This window comes from Pogoniulus pusillus, chromosome 27 (assembly GCF_015220805.1).
Source record: "Pogoniulus pusillus isolate bPogPus1 chromosome 27, bPogPus1.pri, whole genome shotgun sequence".
Taxonomy (NCBI): Eukaryota; Metazoa; Chordata; class Aves; order Piciformes; family Lybiidae; genus Pogoniulus; species Pogoniulus pusillus.
Window position 1 is genome coordinate 11,198,847 of NC_087290.1, and position 19,679 is coordinate 11,218,525.

General features: G+C 42.1%; 2 protein-coding genes across 2 annotated transcripts in view; both read left to right on the plus strand.

Annotated features, from left to right (window-relative positions):
* LOC135187763 (uncharacterized) overlaps positions 1 to 1,174 on the plus strand; it is a 30,712-nt gene extending 29,538 nt beyond the window's left edge. Inside the window, exon 7 of the mRNA XM_064166775.1 lies at positions 260 to 1,174. Coding sequence (XP_064022845.1) covers positions 260 to 450 — 191 coding nt within the window. The 3' untranslated portion in view covers positions 451 to 1,174. The remainder of the gene's footprint in view (positions 1 to 259) is intronic.
* A 2,582-nt stretch (positions 1,175 to 3,756) lies between these two features.
* Positions 3,757 to 19,679, plus strand: part of MED13 (mediator complex subunit 13) — a 59,284-nt gene continuing 43,361 nt past the window's right edge. Inside the window, exons 1-3 of the mRNA XM_064165836.1 lie at positions 3,757 to 4,074; positions 6,011 to 6,245; positions 16,033 to 16,201. Of these exons, the coding sequence (XP_064021906.1) occupies positions 4,009 to 4,074; positions 6,011 to 6,245; positions 16,033 to 16,201 (470 nt within the window). The 5' untranslated portion in view covers positions 3,757 to 4,008. The remainder of the gene's footprint in view (positions 4,075 to 6,010; positions 6,246 to 16,032; positions 16,202 to 19,679) is intronic.

Genomic DNA, 19,679 nt, shown 5'->3' on the forward strand with positions numbered 1-19,679 from the left:
CTGTGCATTCAGCCCACGCTGTCACTGCACTGGATTTCCAAATCCCGGTTTTACCAAAGGATACTTTTTCTTCTTAGAGGGAAACCCAGACCAGTTCTTGTGTGCTAATGCCCAATGATGTTTGCTTTTAATTCCTTCAGAGCATAGATCTCTCCTTCGGGAGGTGTGACTTAATAACATCTCTCTGTGTAGCAAGATAATCGCTCTTAACGATCAAAGCCTTGCGACTAAACTTTGGGGGCCTTCTCCTGCCCCTCAGCACCCACAGCAGCACGGAGAGAGGGTTCTGAGTGCCGCCGCAGAGCGGTCCTCGTCTGCAGTCACCACGGAGAAAACCATCTGTTCCACTTGGAAAGGGGTTTGGATCCACACGCCCTCCCCCCGCATCTCGGCTCCGTCCCCAGCTGCCGTGTTTCGATGAGCAGCGAGGGAATGAATCTCCTGCGTTAAAAATACTCTGGTTCTATTTCGATGAAAAGAAGAATCTTCCTTGCCTACACTGAGATACAAAAATAGTCTTAGTGTGAGTAAATTGCCAAAGTTGCTCTTGGTGAAAATATCCAGCCTTGTTTTTTGTGTTGTTTTTTTTTTTTTAACTTAACCATATAAATATATTTATAGAGTGCCCTTCTTTCCTCCTGCTCTACCAAGACATTTGCAGAAGGTTGCTGCTTGTCTTCTTCGTGAGTCTTGAAATAATTTGCAGGGCCTTTGAAACATCATCGTGTTGCATAGTTGTGATGCAACGTGCTGCTGCTGCAGGAACGTATCATATTTTAATGTGAATGTCATGTTAGCTGAGACATTCCAGCCTTTCTTTTACTAAAGGCACTTCACACTGGCTTGTGTTTTCCCTTTGGGTTGCACTCAACAAATCCTGTTTGTAGTAAATTAAAACTTTGCATTCTATATCCAATCCACTGCATAGAAAATTAACATGTAACACGAGAGGATTAACAAGATGCATACACTTTCCAGATATCTCTTAAAAATAGCTTTCACTGTAGCATCTTAATTCTGAATAATCTCAAAACCCTTCTGTAAATCTATGCATATAGTAACAGAGAAACCACCTCCTTCATCTCACAAACTGCACAATTTGTATCTGTGTAGGAAAAATCCCTGAAGTTGGGCGTACATTTCTGCTCCTATCTGTGGAACCAGTGGAAGTGTTAATGCATGTACGAAATATTAACGCAAGCTTTCCAAACACTTACATGGGTTGTTGGTTTTTTTAAAGGTTACAAGATCCTTACTATGGAATTTGCTCCGTGGTGCAAAGCACTGGCACAGTATTGAGCACACATCCTGGGAAACCTCTGCCAAGAGGTGAAATCTGGGGACCAGGAGCTGGAGAGATGTTTTTTTTCTGCTGGACTTTGGCCTCAAGGTGGCCTGCAGTGGTGAATGCATGAGGAACGTTTCCTTTACAGCCCCGTGAAGATCCCCACGAGGGGATGGGAGCCACGTCGTGTCGCTAACGCTGGTGTGTTGGTGGTATTAAGGGGACAGCCAGCTCCAGGGCATGGCGGCGAGGCCCAGAAGCCATGGGCCTGGCGGAGGGGTGGGTCTCGAACCGTCGACCTTCAGCCTCTGCTCCCAAACCTGCGGCTCAGCCCTTTAACACCGCGGCCCAGGACGGCCGCTAGATGGCGACCTCCCAACGAGGAAGGCGAGCGGCTCTGCAGCGCCGAGGAAGCCCCTGGCGGCAGCGTCTCACTCCTGCAGCCGCCTTCCCCCAGCAGCGACGGCGGCCATCGCTGTGCGGGCCCACGTGACGGCGCGCCGGCCAATGAGAGCGCGGCAGGGGGGCCCCGACTCTCGTCCCTGTGGCCGCCATTAAAGAAAAAGGGGCTCGGAATTAAACGGGGAGGAATCCTCCCTCCCCGCTCCGGCCGCGACGCGACATGGGGGAGACTCGCTGAGGGGGACCTGGCTAACCAGGATGCCGCGGCCGGGCAGCCGTCGACAGAGGCACCGCTGAGGGGGAGCGAGGAGGAGACCCGCCGGCGGGGGCTGGGGGGCATCGACTCCGCCAGCAGCAGCAGCAGCAGCAGCGGCCGCCGCGTCCCTCTGTCTCGGCTCACGGCGCAGCCGGGATTTGTGGTGCTCCGACCTCGTCCCCCGCGGCCCTTCCGGCTGAGGAGAGCCCCGGGGCTCGGCCGCCGCCTCCCCGCCCTCCCGAGGAGACCTCGGGGAGGGGGCCCTCCGCCCACTGCCCCCGCGGGGACGCCGCAGCGGGGCGGCGCGGAGCGGAGCGGAGCCTTCCCGCGGCAGCCGCCGGCTCGCCGGCCCTCCCGGAGACCCCTCACCTGAGGAGAGCGGGGGCCCCCGCCCCGCCGGGGAGTCTCGGGGCTCGCTGGCTTCCCCCCGCAGAAGAGACCGCTCCGTTTGAAGACTATCACTTGATATTTTTCACCCTCCTTTTCCTTTTTTTTTTTTTTCTCTCTATTTTTTTTAAGGAACCAGCCTTGCAGCTGGGTTGTTCTCTCCCCGCCTTGCCTTCCCACCCCTTTCTCCCCCCTCTTGAAGGGGTCTTGCGGGCTTTGGCGCGGTGGAGGGGGCCCTCCCTGCCCCGGATTCCCCCCTCCCTCTGGCTCTCGGCGGTAACTTGGCGGGGTCCGGGCTCCCCTGAAGAGACCCGCCCAGGCGTGTGGACTTTGTGGGGCTCCCTCGGCCCGGGAGGACAGCTGGGGAGGGGGCGAGCCTCCCCGAAGACACTCTGCGATTTATCCCTTCCTCCTTCCCCGAAAAGACTGGGGATCGGCCTCTGGGAGACTCTTCCATCCTTCCCCGAAGAGACTTCGAGGGTCACCCGCAATTTCCTCCTTCCACCCTTCTCCCCCTCCCTCCTTTCCCCACGGAAGGATTTTTATCCGACGGAGGATATTTTGGTTTCGCCCTCTCCGAGAAGAGTATTTCTTTTTGGGGAGGGGGGCTTTCCACAGGGGACTTTAATCCCCCACTGGGCTGCTAAAGAGACTTTTTGTGGCCTTTCTCAAGGAATACCTTCCCCCCTCCCTTGCCCCCGCAGATGTTTTTTTTGGGGTACACCCCTGGAATTTTTTCTTGTCCTGCCTTTACGAATTCTTCAGACTCGCCTTGCCTTTGGTCCCTGAAGTTTTTTTTTAATTAATATTTTAAAATTTAATTTATTTGGAATATTTTTGGAGCAGGGGAGAAGAATCTGACCCCCCCACACACCCTGTTGCCCTCGTACTCCGAAGAGAGGAGCCTGGATTTTTCTCTCCCACAGCCAAATCCTTCCCAGTCATTCCACAATTTGCCCCTTTCTCGTCTGATGACTAAAGAAACAGGAGGAAGAGGAGGGAGGTTTCTGGATTAATTGCCCCTACTGGATTATTTATTTTTTTGCTACTTCTCTTGTCTGGCATCTGAGAAGAGGGGAAAGAGGGATGTCAACTGATTTTTACCCTTAGCCCTCTCCCTCCCACCCCCACCTCGGATTAATTACCCCATTTTTATTCTCTTGTTGGATCAATTACCCCTTCACCTTACCTTCTCTCCCTTCCCTCCTTATGCGAATGAGAAGACAAGAGGAACAGGGAGGATTTTGATCTTAATCTCCCGTCGTTGGATTACTTACCACCTCCCTCTTTCTGCTCTTCCTTTCCACGGCGGCTGTACCCCCACCCCCCCCCTCCCCGTTTGATATCCAGAAGAAGAGAAAACGTTGCGAGTTTCTCTTAAAATTTAAAAAACAATATTATTTTTTAAATCTATTTTTTTATCTCCCATCTCCAGTACCACTCTTCTCTCGGGTTATTTATCCTGCCACTATTTCGCGTGCGTGTGTGTCTGTATGTAAATCCCTTATTTAATTGTATTATTATTTGTGCGTGTGCAGAGTTCCCCCTCCCCCCTTTCCCTCTCGGTGTCTGTCTCTCTCTCTCTCTCCCTCTCTCTCTCTCTCTCTCTCTCTCTGTCTGTCTCTTTCTTTCTTGTCGGAGGCTGTGGGATAATGGCGTGTGGGTTGTGGCTGTGAGGATGAGTTCCTGCTTCGTGCCGAACGGGGCCAGCCTGGAGGATTGCCATTCCAACCTCTTCTGCCTGGTAAGTGTCGGCCACCGGCACACGCACGACAGACACAGAGTGAAAGAGAGAGAGGAGGTTTGGGGGAGGGGAGGAAGGGGTAGTGGAAGCAAAGCAGCCATTTTTAGCATAGCTTCTGTTGGATGAGTCCTCAGAGTAGGCCCTGCCTGGAGCCAGCCAACTCTCCCATGCCCCTCTGGTTCCCCCTCCATCGCTGTCTGTCTAGCCTTGCCCCTCCCTCCGCTTTCTTCCTGGATAGTATCCTCCCTGCAACTCGCCTTTTCCTTCCCTTTCCTTTCCTGCAACTTTTTCCTCCTTTCTCCCTATCTTTCCATCTCTGCTTCTGAACGTGGTATTTCTTGCAGGAGGTAAGGAGATCTGCTGCTGCTCCTTCTTCCTTCAGCCTCGCATCTCGAGAACTTTTCTGTTTCTACTCGTGACATCCCAGGCAAATCCGAGCTGAAATCTCCCTTCTTCCTTGCTTTTAAAAGTGATCTCTTTTACTGCTTGTTTTCATTCTGTGGGGGTCTGCTTTTGGTGATGCACTCCCTGTGAAGCAGTGGTGTCTTATGTTTTGTTCTGCACCATCTTGTAGGTTTTTTTTAAAGTCAAGGGTAAAATCGTTCAAATTGTTGATTTTGGTAGCTCCCAAAGTAAATTTGATTTCACTGGACTGTGTTGCAATTTTTGGTGGCTTCGCTGAGCTGTTTCATCTGCATTTTGATGCAAATTAGCTAATCTTAGCTGCCTGCCTGGTATTTATTATTCTGGAGATTGTTATGAGTCAAAACCTCTATCAAGCTGTGATACTAATATTTTTTGGATGGAGGAGAATCTGGACCGCCTGAACATGTCTGCAGCCTTGCATCAGGTCTGCTGCTCCATCTTAGTGCATTTTTAGATCTTTCTAAAGTATCAACTGTTGCAGACTTCCAACCTTTCATCTAAATTACTTATCCTCCAGAAGGTAGGAAGGCTGCCATGTTAGGTTTAAATGTTGCAATAATCTTTTGTGTGTTGTCATATTTGGAAGAAAAAAACATAAATCACTGACTTCTTGGCAAATGCCAACCTGCCTTGTGCTCCCTTCTCAGAGAGAACCAGGGGCAAAGACAGCCCAACATGCTTTAATGTGACTGTCCTTGTGTGAAAACGCTTAGTGCTGAAACTTAGTGTGGTGTTACATTGTAGGTAGTCCAGGAATTGACTATTTCCCATTAAATGCAGTAGAAATTCTTTTACTTTATAAAGTCAAATGATTTTTTTTGTCTAGAAGGAGATTCAGTGGCTCATAATATGGGTACAAGTCTGATATTTCATTTTGTGATAAAAATAGGATTTAACTTCTTAGCGTGTGGTAGGAGAAAGGAAAAGTGTGATAGCTTTGGATAAAATAGGTGTACTTGAGAGATTTCCTGTGAGATACAGATAATTTTTTACAATAGAGAAACTTTTGAAATTGTCTGAAGTAGTAAATGACTGATGAGAGCCTGTGTTAGATTTACTGTATTGCCCATCTCCTTAGAGTAATCTTGGATTTAAAAGGCAGTGTATGCATTAAGTAAGCAAAAGGGAAGATGCTCTTTGCTAGAGCAAGTGTTTAGTAGATTGGACAGTTGCAGTCTGTAGATAATTACACTGTACACCCATTTTTTTTACATTTAAAACCGGTCATTTTTCTCTGTAATCTCAAACCTGCAGTGAAAATGAGCAGCTTTTGCTTTACCAGAGTTACTAAGGGAGATTTCAACCAGGGTTTAAAACTGATTTTGTTTTTTCCCGGTTTATCTTGAGGCACACAAAACTTAAAAGTATGTTTTCTGTTAAATATTTTTTGATTAATCCTTCTATTCTTCCTTCCACCCACTTCTTCCTGTGCCATCACCTTGTAGCAGGATGTTTCTGTTGGGGGCGTACCTGCCCCGGTGCCTGACAGTTGTTCCTTTCCTTCCCGCAGGCTGATCTAACTGGGATTAAATGGAAGCGCTATGTATGGCAGGGTCCAACATCTGCCCCCATTCTCTTTCCGGTGACGGAAGAGGATCCGATTCTGAGCAGCTTCAGCCGCTGTTTGAAGGCAGATGTCCTCAGCGTTTGGCGTCGAGACCAGAGACCTGGACGCAGGGAGCTGTGGATATTTTGGTGGGGGGATGACCCCAACTTTGCTGACCTTATTCATCATGATCTCTCAGGTAGGAGGAAATTAATACCTTGTTTTGGTCAGTGAAAAGACGCTGTTACTCAGGGTTGCCTTTTGCCAGCTCTTTGAAGATCTGTTGGACTAGGTGGATTGTTGTCTACAGATAAGATAAATTTATTGCTGCAATCTGCACCAAATTATTACAACAGTGCAGTGATGAAAGAGCTGTTCTCTGTGTTTAGGTGGTCTTGAACTGCTAGATTGTCAAGAAACAAGTTTTTGCTGCCCACTTGTTTCTCTTGGGGGGGAAAAAAAAACCCAAACCAACAAAAAAAACACAAACCAAAACACAAAAAAAAACAACAGCCAGAGCTATGAATTTTGGCAGCTTCTTCACAAGAAAGCTGTGCCTAAAGCTGTGCCTGTGATTCAGAACTGATGTCTTAAACATGTTTTGATAAGATCCCTTTTGTTGGGCAATTAAAACTTTAAAATTCAAACAGTAAACCACATTTTACTTTATTATTAGAATTGTAGAGATTTGGGCAGCACTTGGAACTATATGGCTGTTTTGGTTTGGGGTCAACTTATGGTGAGGAGCCCTCAAAACAAGGCGTTTGAAACTAGCTGGTTGTGTGTAAAAATCTCTCAACCTTGTATGTCAGTGATTTCTCATTCCCTCTTTCCCAGTGAAGCGAACCTGCAGCTGCTCTCAAATAGAGACTTTCGCAAGACTATTTCTGCTTTTCAGTGATATATTGTACTGCAGATTTGACACCTTGTTTTGAAAATGTTCACTTGTTGATCTTAATTCCTTACTGGCTGGCTTTCCAGGTGCTTCTCAGTAGAGTGATGAAGCTGGGTTTCTAAACTGCCTGTCTGGTGCTGAGACTATACTAATTCTAAAGGGGGGGAGGGGGGGGAAGGTCACGGTGCTCCAATTTCCTTTCAAATAATGTGCAGTATTCAGATTACTGAAGTGTAAAACAAGACCCAGGGTTGGTGACCTGGTAACCAGAAATTGTTAATGCTGTCTGTGTGTGTTTATAAGCTGAAGAACAAATGAGTTTGAAGTGTCACTGAGGAAACAATTTAATAATGTGTGGAATTTTCATGCAAAAGTAATATAATCTGAAAAACAATGGATGCATTAAAATGACATTTGACTCTGAATAATTGACTCCAAAGATTGAGATGTTGCTTGCATTCCTGTCTGTGATGCAGCTAAAAACTTTGCATCTTAAATGGCACTTTTAATGTAGGTTGCTTGATATTTTGGTGCATTTAAGGCTTCCTTATTTTGCCCTGTGAATAACCTCAGTCTTGACCTGCAGGGAATGTCCTTTGTGTGCCTGAGTTTTAGCTGAGACTTAAATGCTGGGTTTGACCTGGATGTTGAACCTGAGTGTTGAATGAAGACCAACGCTTCTGTGGAAGTATCTGTGTAGGTTTTGTGTGCTGTTGGCTGGTGGGATTGAATTGAGATAGATACATGAAATTATTCTTGGAGTGGAGAATCAAATAAAACTTATGCCATTTGAAAAGTGTATTTCTGTGCTATGTGGCCATCAAAATTATTTGTTTGAGCAACTTTCTTTGCATCCTCTCTTCACTTTATGCCCTGTTAATGTAGTGGAGAGGTACCTTGTGAGAAGAGTGGTGTTTGTAGCTGAACTTGCAGAGCAGCGTGTGTTTACGCTGCGACGGAATTACGCTTCTGCGCAGGTAGATAAGCATGTAGCATCCTAGGTGCTTATCAACCTGTAACCTCTCCGAGGGCATAAGGGAGAGGGAGGAGAGGATTAGTCTCCCAGCCACGTGTTTGCAGTTGTTTTGGGTATTTTCTTTGTCCCGGTCACCTGTGGATGTCTGCCCTTCAGTAGAGCAATTCCACGTAGCTTGCTGTCAGATTTTTATTCTGTATCGTTTATCACTCATGGGACTGTTACCTATCTATGTGGATACCTATCTGACGTCTTGGGATTTGCCTGTATGTTTTTGTCTCCTTTTTATTTTAAAGGAGACATTAGACCTTTAATTAAAAGGAGACATTGTAATCTCTTTGAGTGTCTTAGTCTGCTTTGCTCTTCTGACCAGAAGTTGGTAAAGATATTAATCAGGTAGATTGTGGAGGAGATGGCTGAGGAGTGCCTGCACCTGCACTCTTTCTCTTTCCTGCTACACAAAATCTTAATGTGAACCTCATACAAGAAAGAATTATGGCTGAACCCAAACAATGTTATCTGACCTTCGTTGTAGGCCTAATGGATTTTTTTCATTGGTGGACAATTTCTCCCAGTAATTCACATTGCACTGTTCTCCCAATGATTGCTTGTTACGTTTTCAATGGGGAAAGATAAATTACTTCCTAGCAGAGACCTGTTACCTGCAAAATTGATTGGAAAATGTTTGCTGCTGAAGGTTAAGGTGCTGCCTCATTTAGAAGCTTCTTTCTGGGGAAGTGAAGAATTGCCCTGAAGACTGGGGCAAGGGAGGATGAGTGGGACTGAAAAGTCTGTCTGCTGTTGGCTTGCCTTTTACTGGGGACAGGCAGACTCCTCTTGGGGAAGTGGGCCTTGAAAGAGCTATAATGAGAAATATGCTAGAGCAATGTTAATGACTTCTGATTCTGGCTTCCCTTGGTATGAAACTATGCCTGTTAAGGAGAGGTCAGCATTTTGACAGTTTTGAACTTTTTTGGGTGATTTGTAGTTTCAATGAACAATGGATGTTCAGTGTCTGGAACACATCTTGGTTGTCGTCCCTCAGGGATTTGAAATATGGCAGCCTTCAAGAATCCTTTTGTCCCCTTCCCAAGATCACTTCAAAAGGGAATGTACAGTTTTCTGGGGGTACATCTGTGCATATCATATATAAAAAAAAAATCCCTGTCTGTCTCCAGCCTGTACATTCTAGAAGTTTGCTCTTTGCCCTAGAGATCTGTTTGAATGCCTGCTACTGGCTGTATCTGAGTTCTTGTATCAAGCCTTGGATAACTGTCTTGTTGATGGTCAGGAATTGTTGTTGCCTGGGGGCATGTCAAAAGGAGACTTGTCCAGAGATGCTGATTGATCAGTAATATTGACTTCACTCAATAATTTTTTGTTTCCTTCCCTAGGAAGCTACTTACTGTATGTAATACCAAAAAAACCATGAGTCTGTTTCTACTCCAACATAGCCAGAGGCAGACAGAAGTTGATGAAATGTTGTTTTATCCTCTAACAACCTCAAAGGTTATGTTTTTGTTATGACAGTGAGGCTTGATTATAGTAATTCCTGCAACTCAAACCTTTCAGTAGAACATCTCTTCAGATTTCAGAAGGCAATGGTCTCTCACTGGTCTGATCAGCAGTTATTTTATCAGATAGGCTCTTTCTTGATTTAAAGAGGCTGCCTATGCAGTTCAGTTTCTTTTGATACTGGCAGTAGATGATTTCAAACCTGAGAAGAGTTGGATATTAATTATGCACAAGACAGTACCAAAAAATGGTTACAATTTGATTAATGCTTGGGTAGAGGAATGCTTCTATATGTCTTTGACCTTTAAATTGCATCTTTTACATGGTGAGCTGTGACTTTTTCGTTCTGGTGCCTATTGAGTCTTGTTAATTTACTTTTAAAATAAAAGAGTTTTCTTTGTACCTGTTATATATCAAGTTAATCAGTTCTTGTTTGCTCAACAGTGTTCTTTATGCTTCTATGAGGGGTAAATGTATATAAACAATGCTCCTCTTGGCTTCTTGCTGGGCTTGTAGGAGAGCTTGAAAGCAGAAAGATCTATGCTGGTTCTTGTCTGTTTCTGTAAAAGCAGCAACAGTCATAGCAGGAAAGACTTTTGGGTGTTGTGTAGTTCTGGATACATGTGTGTTATACATCAAATCCTTGCCTCCAAACAAATCTGTGAATTGGTTTGTGCTGATGTCAGCAGTGAGCCTTTCATTACTTCTAATAGGATGGAAACCAGAGTAGGAGCCAGTTATCAGTTATGGGGGTTCTGCTAAAAGCTTGCCAGCTGTAAGTGGTTGGCAAAGTGAGCTCTGAAAGTAGTTCAACTGGAGGCTTACATTTTGGCTTTTCATTCCCATTTACTCTTAGTAACATTTAACTTCTACAGGAAAAAGGCGTGCTTTCTTCAAGGGTTTGCAGTGAGTTGAAGTGACCTGTCCGTAGTGGGTACAAAGTTCCTGTGTATGTAGCAAGGAGGCGTTACAAATGTTACTCACTATGCCGATGCAGTGATGCTTTAGTGTGTCTTTAGTTCTCCACATTAGAGATGTGTCCCTTTCAGTAAAACTGCTGATAAGCACTGTGCAAAAATTCCTGAAGCAGTCTGTGAATCGGTGCTGGAACCAGCTCAAAGGTGGTGTTTAACTTTTCCCCTTTTTCCTGTTTTCCTGACCAACATATGTGAAATATCTGTGGAGTAAGGTGAAAAATACTTTGTCAGAGTATACAAGGATTTTGCATCACATTAAGTTAGTTGTATACAATGTCACATGCACAGTATACCTCTATACATAAGAGCAATGAGTCCCTGGGGACTAAGGATAAATTTTAACAATATAAGTAAAATATTTCTGCATATGGAATTACTCAGAGACAGTATGGATGAGAACACTGGAACATTCAGCTAGAAAGTCTTTCAGCTTTTCTTTTCATGTGGCCATGCAGGCCATGCCAGCCAAACTTAACACCCAGCAAATAGTGAAGGAAAGCTGTCACCTTGTTATCCTTCTGAACAGCCATAGCTCCACACTTAGATTTTACCTTAAATACTTAAAACTTGGTAAAACACTCATAAACCTCATCTTTGTGATGCTGGTAAGGGCTAGCACTACAAAAACTGACCTGTGATGGTGCTGGATGTTCTGAGCGTAGTATTTTGGACAGTAGCTTGTGTTTTGGCTTAATTCTCAGCTGAGGAGGTTTTCCAATTAATTTGGATATTTAGAGTCTCATATCTAGACTCTTTTCAGTGACTGTAGATTACAGACAGAACTCCACTAGGAGCAAACTTCAGTTGTCTTAGGTTCTAAAAGTTAGTATTTTAAAATTGTATTTAGTCTCTTTTCCCACCCCAAAAAAATTTGTTGATTCTTACTTGTTTCATAAGGGATATAACCCATGGAAAAGAATTTTGAGGGTCTAATTTGGTAATTCTTGCTTTGAGCAATTTTATTTAATCTTCAAGTATTTGAGTTTAAAAATCTGCTTTTTAAATAGAAAACTTTACTTGAAGTGTTCCTGCCATGTTATTACAATATTGTACACAGCAGCAATTTCACACTGCTTTGCTTATTATATTTCCCTTGTAATCTGAAGCTTCTATAGGAGGTTTGATTGTATAAATCAGTTTAGCATCAGACTATTTCTATAACTGGCATGCTGTCAAATGATGACAGAAGAGAAGCTGATGGAGGTAAGTAGTACTTGTAAAAGACACATCTCAGTCATGATACTAAAGAATGATTTTTTTTCTTCTATGTAATTGGAGGACTTGGAGTCCAAAGTGGAGGCTTGACTGTGATTTGTTTCTTTGCATAGGTTATTTTAGAGGTTCATTGAGCAATGGGAATATATTTTTAATCATATGGTAAACACATTCAGCCTTTTCAAGAATTAATGATTACTAGTGTTTTGCTGATGAGGCCAGCTATATGTTGAAAAAGGAGAAGAAGGAAAATTCACACTCTTTAAAAGTCTTCTTGAAAACCTGTTTTTTTTTTTAAGTTTTAATACTGTGTATTTATGTGTTGCAGTACAGATTAAGAAATAAAAAATCTGTTTTCTTGCAAAAAACATACATTAGGTAAGAATCTGTTTATTTGTTAGCAATCCTTGATTAATACATTTGGCTAAAGATCTGTGGGTAGCAAATATGGCTTAAAACATCTGGCTTAAATTAAGTAAAAAAGTTTAAAGATGCTACTTTTTTCCCAGAATTCACTAAAAATTGCAAAATTTTGTATTCTGAGCATGCTTCCAAACTCCAGCCTCACAGTGTGCTTGCCCAAGAGCACCAGGAAGAGAGAAGGGCATAATAGGTAAAAATGAACTTATTGTTTCAGGTGAGCTGTATGAAGAATGTGAAGTAGAACATAAAAATACTGAAGGCAAATAACCTCCTACAGCTGTTTCATTAAAATTGGATAGTGGTAGTGTCAAGGAGGTGTTGACTGATAAAGTTTATTTATATGTAGTATGGAAATGGCTTTTTCCTGGCCATTGTTTCCATTAATTGTTCATTTCCTGCAAGTTTTTAGCTTCATTTAAGGAAAACTTTCTGCCTAATGTGTGATGTAATGAGAGAGGAAAGTGAATTTGTTAGAGTAGGTTGATATGTGTATAACTTTGTTTAATGGATTGACATGTTGCAGAGGAGTTGAGTGGCTTGGGCAGCTAAGAGAACCAATAAAAAAGTATTTCAGGGCTCTGTTTTTGTGGATAACACTCATCTGAAGTGAAATTGTGGCTTAACACCATTTTAAATGAGTCAGCAACTTATTTGGGTTTGTTATCACTATCAGATGGAAGGCTTGAAGTTATTGTGCTTAAGAAAGATTAGAAGACAGCAGTGCCCCTTCCTCTCCCTCTCTTTTTAATATATGGTTTACTTTGTACTTTCTATTTCTATTAAGTAGTTTTTTTCTCACTTTGAAAAGAAACAGTTTGAAGAAGAAAAATAGCTGGAAGATGTGAGCAGATGTCGTATTTTCTTCCATCCACCACCCTAAAAAGAAAGGGGGGAGGGGGGGAGAGAGGGCATTGATGAGGCAATGACTAAGTGGGCTTCAAAAAAACAAAGCAAAACCAAACAAACCACAGAGGACTTGTTACCTTTTTGTTTATGAATCTGAATAGTGTTCTGAAACGAGGATATCTTTAACTGTCATCTTATTTAACCTTCCCTTTCTGTAGTAAGATGCACTTCAGTTTGAACAGGTGGTCTTATTTTGGGTACCAGACGTTCCTCCTGATCAGCAGGCATGCTTACAATATGGTGTCCTCTTAGATTTTGGAGTTTTAATTGTCATTTCTATCTAATGCCTTACACTTCCCCACGTAATATGCTTATCCTAGAGCTCTCTGTTTCATCATTGAACTAAGATGGCTGGAATTGCAATCTTGTTGCAAGTTCTTGCAAGTAAACTTGTGTTTGTAACTTGGTTGTAGGCACACCTATTAATGCGAAATGAAATACCTCACTCGTTGTAGTGTCTTCAGAAAATGGAAACTCTCTTTTTTTTTTTGTCCCCAGTGTGGCCATCAAAATCCAAGCTTTGAATTACACTGTAATTTCAGCGTCATTTTTTCTCCTTGATACACTAAGATGTCAAAGCAAAATTAGGCATAAAGGCTGGAAATGGTTCTGTTTCCTCCTCTAATAGGTAATTGATGTGAGGATGCTCTTAGAATGATCTCTTTTAAATTATGAGAGCCATATAAACCCCAACTATTTAACCTTTGAAATGGTGTGGAGTTTATTGTGCAGTTAAAGTCCAATATCATTAAGCTTTGTAGTTAATGTTTGCTCTACTGAGCTGCTTGTTTGCCACCGGTTGAGCTGCATGGGCTGAACTGTGGGACAGGGCAGCTCCTATATGTGTGTGGTTGCAGAGCTCCAGCTGGGGAAAATGTGTCCTCTTGGCACAAACATTTTATACCCTTTGACTTTGGACCTTTGTTGCTTTTTGTTACAAACTTCGTGGGTGATGTTTCTTTAGTGAGTTACTGTATTATCTTGTAGCCTGTTGGTTTTTTAAAACCCATCTTTTTAGCTGTACTTCCAAACTGGAATAGGATGGTGGAATGGGAAACTGATGGTAAAGCAGTCTCTTGCTTTTGAGTTTTCTTTCCCCAGAAAATTATGTCATATAACGATTCATCTGTAATGCTGCACACCTCCTCATTTGTTAATTATGTGGCAGGTCTATTTACTCTTATTCTGTCCCTCAGAGGATGATACTACGAGTCATTTTTTTTTTGCTCACAGTACTGATTGTGAATGGAAATGCCATTTTACTTGCCTGGAATCTAGCAACATACAAATATGGTCTCCATGTTCTGGTTACAATAGTGTCTTGAAACTCATTCCTCTGTCTCACAGATTATTGCAATAAAAAGTTTTTAAGTTGCTTTTGTTTGTTTGTTTTCTGAACAAAACTTCTAGGTGTGTGGTTTCCTACACATACTCTCTAATTTAAGGGTGTTGAGACTTTAGTTAATACTATCCCAACCTTTTAAGCTTGTAAGTGGCTTCCAGATAAAGGTGAAGGGGCTTATTTCAAAGGGGGAGGACTTGGCTGTATTACTGCGGTTTTTTGACCACTGAGCAACCAATAAAAAGCTGTGTGAACCAAAATCCTCTGTGAAGGAGAGGTGAGAAGACAGGTCGTTGTTGTAAGACCTCTTGTATGGAACTAAACCTGAAGCCAAGCCTCACTTCTTGGAGGTGTTTAAAGAAAGCATGAGGGGCAGTCAGTTAAGAGCATCCTGTCCTAACACTGAACTTTGATGGGAGTGGAGCAGACGACCTCCACAGGTCCCTTTTAACCTAAATTATTCGGTGACTATCCAGAGACTGAGGTAAAAATGTCTCCTTATCTATGTCAGACAACGTTCTAGACTCTGCTGCTGCCTGCAGTGTAAAGGCAATGGCATTATAAGAATAACTATGCTAAGTTAGTCCAAGGAGACTAGCAGCAGATCCATAGGGATATGTGTGAAACATTGTATGCAGGGAGTTTGAGACAGGAAGATAAGACCTGATTGCCAGTAATTTAAGGGCAAGATCTTGAATTTTCTTGTTATCCTCTGCATTACTGTGTTGCTGGGAATGAATGATATCCTCACAGGTACTGGGAACTGCTGCAGGAATCTTCCAATGCCCCTTGTTTTACCTGTGTAATGTAGTTGTAATGCCATTGTAATTCTTTTGGACCATTGCATATACTTCTAGAGCCCGTAAACTGTGTTCAAACACTGATGATGAGCCAGAGTGGTTGAAGAGATTACAGCTTCTTGTAACGAACCTTTCTTTCCAATTTGGCAAGCCAACTTGGCATGTGCAAGTTGGATTCCATGATTGTATTTGATTTGTGGGATGCACAAGATCTGTGTTTCACTTCAGAATCCCATCAGTCTGAACTGGGCTTTGTCTTTTTGCTTGCTGTTTTTTTCTCTCCTGCTTTAAGTGTAGATCAGAAAGCAGGACTAGCCTGCAGAAATAAAATTCTTTTTTTAATTTGAATTAAAAAGGAAAAAATGCAGTTGTGGAAGTCTTCTGGGGCCATTCAGATTGCTCTTATCAGTTTTCTGAATCTGGGTATTTTCTTTTCCTTCCTCTAAGAAGTTGCTGAACATGGAGGATCAATTGGGCAATGATATTTGTGCCCAGCTTTCATCACTCAGTGCTGTCTTGAGACATTAGGATATATCATAAGTTTGACTTTGGATAATTTGTTTTTAAACATAATTGTCAGTTAACCTCATGAGAAGCAATTCAGCCTCCTCATGCCATGAGCCACCTTGCAGCCAGATCAGCGTACAGTGATCTTGCAGGTTTAAAGACATAATGTACTAGTGCTTGTGGTTTCCTTTTGTGCATAAATAGATGTTTTCCTTTTGGGAGACGAGATATTTTTATAGCTTATTACTTTTAGCAGTTACACTATTATGAAGTGACTGGAGTTATTAGCTGAATGTCGCAGGCTTTTTTGGTTTCGTGTTGTGCGGTGGTTGTCTTAAAAGCTTGCTCGAGAGGAGAGGATATTGTGCCATATGCCTGAAACAACAGGATGGAATTCAATGCTAATTTATTTTTTCCCTTTGCTTTGCAGAAGAGGAAGATGGTGTTTGGGAGAATGGACTCTCTTACGAATGTCGCACTCTGCTTTTCAAAGCTGTTCACAACCTGTTGGAGAGGTGCTTAATGAACCGGAATTTTGTACGCATTGGGAAGTGGTTTGTGAAGCCTTACGAGAAAGATGAAAAACCTATAAACAAAAGGTAGGATGTTTTATTTTGTTAAAAGAAGTTACAGTGTTTATTTAAGCTTTGTGCTAGAGGAAACATTTAATTAAGAGCACTCTGTGCATGGTTTATTTGGGAACCTGGATCTTGTTTTTCTTTTTTTTTTCTTTTTTTTGGAGTTCTTCAAAACTTCCTTATGTTTAAAAGCAGTAGGCAACCTTTTTCAGTACTGGTACTCATATACAGATGATAGGCATGCCGGAAGAGAAGCTGGAGTCTTTTAGCAAGCAAGAAAAGGATAACTGTTAAGGAGATAGCTGCTCTTTGGACTTACCTGATTCTGACTGTTAATGGTGAGACTCATTCTTTGAGCAAGCAGGATCTAGAGAGCTATTTTCAGGCACCATGTGAGATCTGGATAAATTGCATCTTATGGGAGATACTGAGAAGAGAGTAATGTCTCTGAACTCTGGTGTTATAAGAGTACACTTTGGGGGGAGAGGAGGGGGAGAGGAGAATTTTTTTTAATCTCAATTGGAAGGACTTCTTCTCATGGTTCTAACGTGGTTTGACACGGTCTATGTTGCCTAGCAATAAATAATGAAATGAATAAAAACTAGGTTAGCTGGAACAAGTTTAATCGCTGTTCCCAAATCAGCTTTTAAAATCCAAAGTAATTTAAAGCTTAGATGATGTGGGGGTTTTTTGTGTGTAGGTTTTGTTGGGTTTTGGTGTTGTGTTTTTTTTTTTTTTAATATGTCTGTATATATATGCATTAAATCCTGCATGCAAGAAATTTTGAGATCAGTGGCTTTGGTTTTTGGGTGTGGAGCTGGCCATTGTTGGCATCTTCTGCAGTAAATTTAAACTTGAAAGAAAATTTGAGCTGTTCTGGAGCAAAAGAAGCAGAAGCACATGTTTTGATGTGTTTCTATTAGTAGTTGTGAACTGCTGCTTTTAATTTATGTATAAACTTTAGTTCTAGGCATCTCTTTCTCCACCCTGGTCAGGACAAATGTTTCCACTCTGGGGTGTTCTTGCCCATCCGTTTCTTCTGTGTGTTGTTGCTATAAATCAACAGTAAAGAGTTTACTTTTAACTGTTTAGACCAATGTTGTCTTGGCACAGTCTGGGCGCTCCTCATTTGAGGAACTGGTTTTCCAGATTGCCATTTGAAAATAGCATTAGTTATGGTGTGGCATCTCTAAGAGTAATTCTGTAAAGCTCTCTGCACCAGCTGGAAAAACTGATGAAAGATTTTAAAATAAAATAACAGTGTTTGTTTAATCTGGAGACTCTGATTAATTTTTTTTTTAAAGACAGAAGGTCAGCATGCTTGATGAAAATAACTGGAGGAATTGTGTGTTTACCTACACAACTTCTTCATAAACTCCCCAAAACTACTGGAAAAATATGTAGAAAGATTAGACACATCTGTGTAAGACAATTTCATTGTAGAGAAGTCTCAGTGTTTCCTAGCAGATAGCTCAGTACCATGTGATACTCAGAGTACTGCCTTTTATGAACCAGAGTGAGAGGAATGGTTCACAGATGTGCATACTCGTGGCGTATTCGGCTCATCCCTTCTAGGAATATCTAGAATTTGGATAATCTATACTTTCTGCAAAGTTGGGCTTTTCAGAGTATCAGTTCAGGCCTCTGCTAATCCCAACAGCTTCCTGTGGGAGAAACCCAAATGACTGAAATAGGTGCTTTGTAATACCACCTCTGGAGATGAAGTGTGTCACTGTGTGATTGAGGAGATGTCAAGTGGAACCCTTTGAGTGGGTTTTGGTCTCTTGTATTAATTGGAATACTCTACTAGTCAAAAGGGACATTTCTCTCTTGCCAAATGTTAAGTGTGACGCTGTAGCAAACTCAGTGTAAAAGGATTTGCAGCCTGCCTATAAAATACTCTGAACGTTGTACCAGAGGGACTAATATATGCCTTACCAGACAACAGGACCAGGACTAACAAAAAACTAAACCTCAAATCAACTTTTTCAGATTTTTCATTCCTTAGGATCCATTTAATCAGCAAGACCTCTACTGTGTTTATTTCTGTTGTAAATGTGGCTGACTTGAAACAAGCCACCCACAGACCCTCCCCCAAACCATTCTTCTGGGTCCACCTAGTTTAAGGATCAGAACATTTTTGCAGGTCTATTTTTGTCTTTTGGGCATTTTCACCATTTAAAAAGTAATATAATAGCAATGTTCATAATGCTGATCTCCAAACATACTGGCATTTGAGATTAGCATGTCATACTAGCTTCTTGATGTAGAAGAAATAGAATATTTTTCTGAACACTTTGTCTTTCTTCTTCTGTTAGAAAAATATATAGCACTCCAACAAATGCTGCTGCTTCTTTGTGGAAGAGTCCACAGATGAATGTGTCAGGTACTGCATCTGTCAATGGGAATAAAGCCTTTCTATTCAGGAAGGTTGTAATTCCTTCTCTGTATTGCTTGTATATCTCATTCATAAGGAAGAAAAAGGTCACCTGTGGTGGTGTTGGTGAATTTGTGTTCATCCTTTCCTTAGAAAACACTGGTTAATGGGAGAAGTACAGGAAGAAACAATGCACATGCAAAACCAGGAGGGTTTTGTCCCCACTTCTGGTGGTGTCTTGCTCCATTTCAGATTTTGTCGCTGGTATCTTTAGCGCCTACTTCCATCCTATGTTGTCATTTTCCTTTGCTTTCTTTTGGATTGTTCTTTGCATTAATGTTCAGAAACCTCGAGTTTAGAATTCTCATGCTGATGTAACTTAGGCACTGAATGTACTGGGGATATGAAGTCCGCTTCAGATCATAGTTTACACTGCCCTGCACTTTGGGACTTGACTGGCTGCTCTATAGACTTGTGTATTACAGTTTCAGATTCTGATAAGGTTGGTTGTTCTTCATGGCAGTTGTTAGTTGGGAAGACTTTGATTAGGGACTGAGTAGCCACTGCTCTTGTTGGTGGAGGTAATATAATGTGTGCTCTCTGGAGCTGAGGTTGAGTGATGTGCAGGAGCTTTAGTCCCACTTCTTCCCTTTCTCTTGAAAGGATGTGCAGATAGAGCTGTTGCTTTCATTTGAAGCTGATCCTGCCTGGATTTTTCTGAGTTCTCTTTGAAAGCATGTGGTTCCAGAATGTGAGAATTTCTAGTCTCCTGACAACAGAAGTCAGTCATGTTGAGTTTTTCCTATGTATGTGGCAGTGCAACAGAACTAGGGCTGTGATTTCTACTAAGTGTTTGGCTGTGATGAGTGATCTTTATGCAGCAGGGCTTCCTGTCTGTTATTCTGTTTTTCTTCTTTGTTTAAGGTTTTATTAAAAAAACTAAATGAAGCAAACAACAACAAAGCAACCACAAACAAACAAAACCCCTAAACCAAACAACAAATTCCAGATGAAAAAAAGGAAAAAAAATTCCCCAAAAGCCAAACACTCCCTCCTCAAACAAACAAAAGGCCTCAAGAAAACAACAAACCATAAACCCTTTCCATCATTGTGTTGCATGCA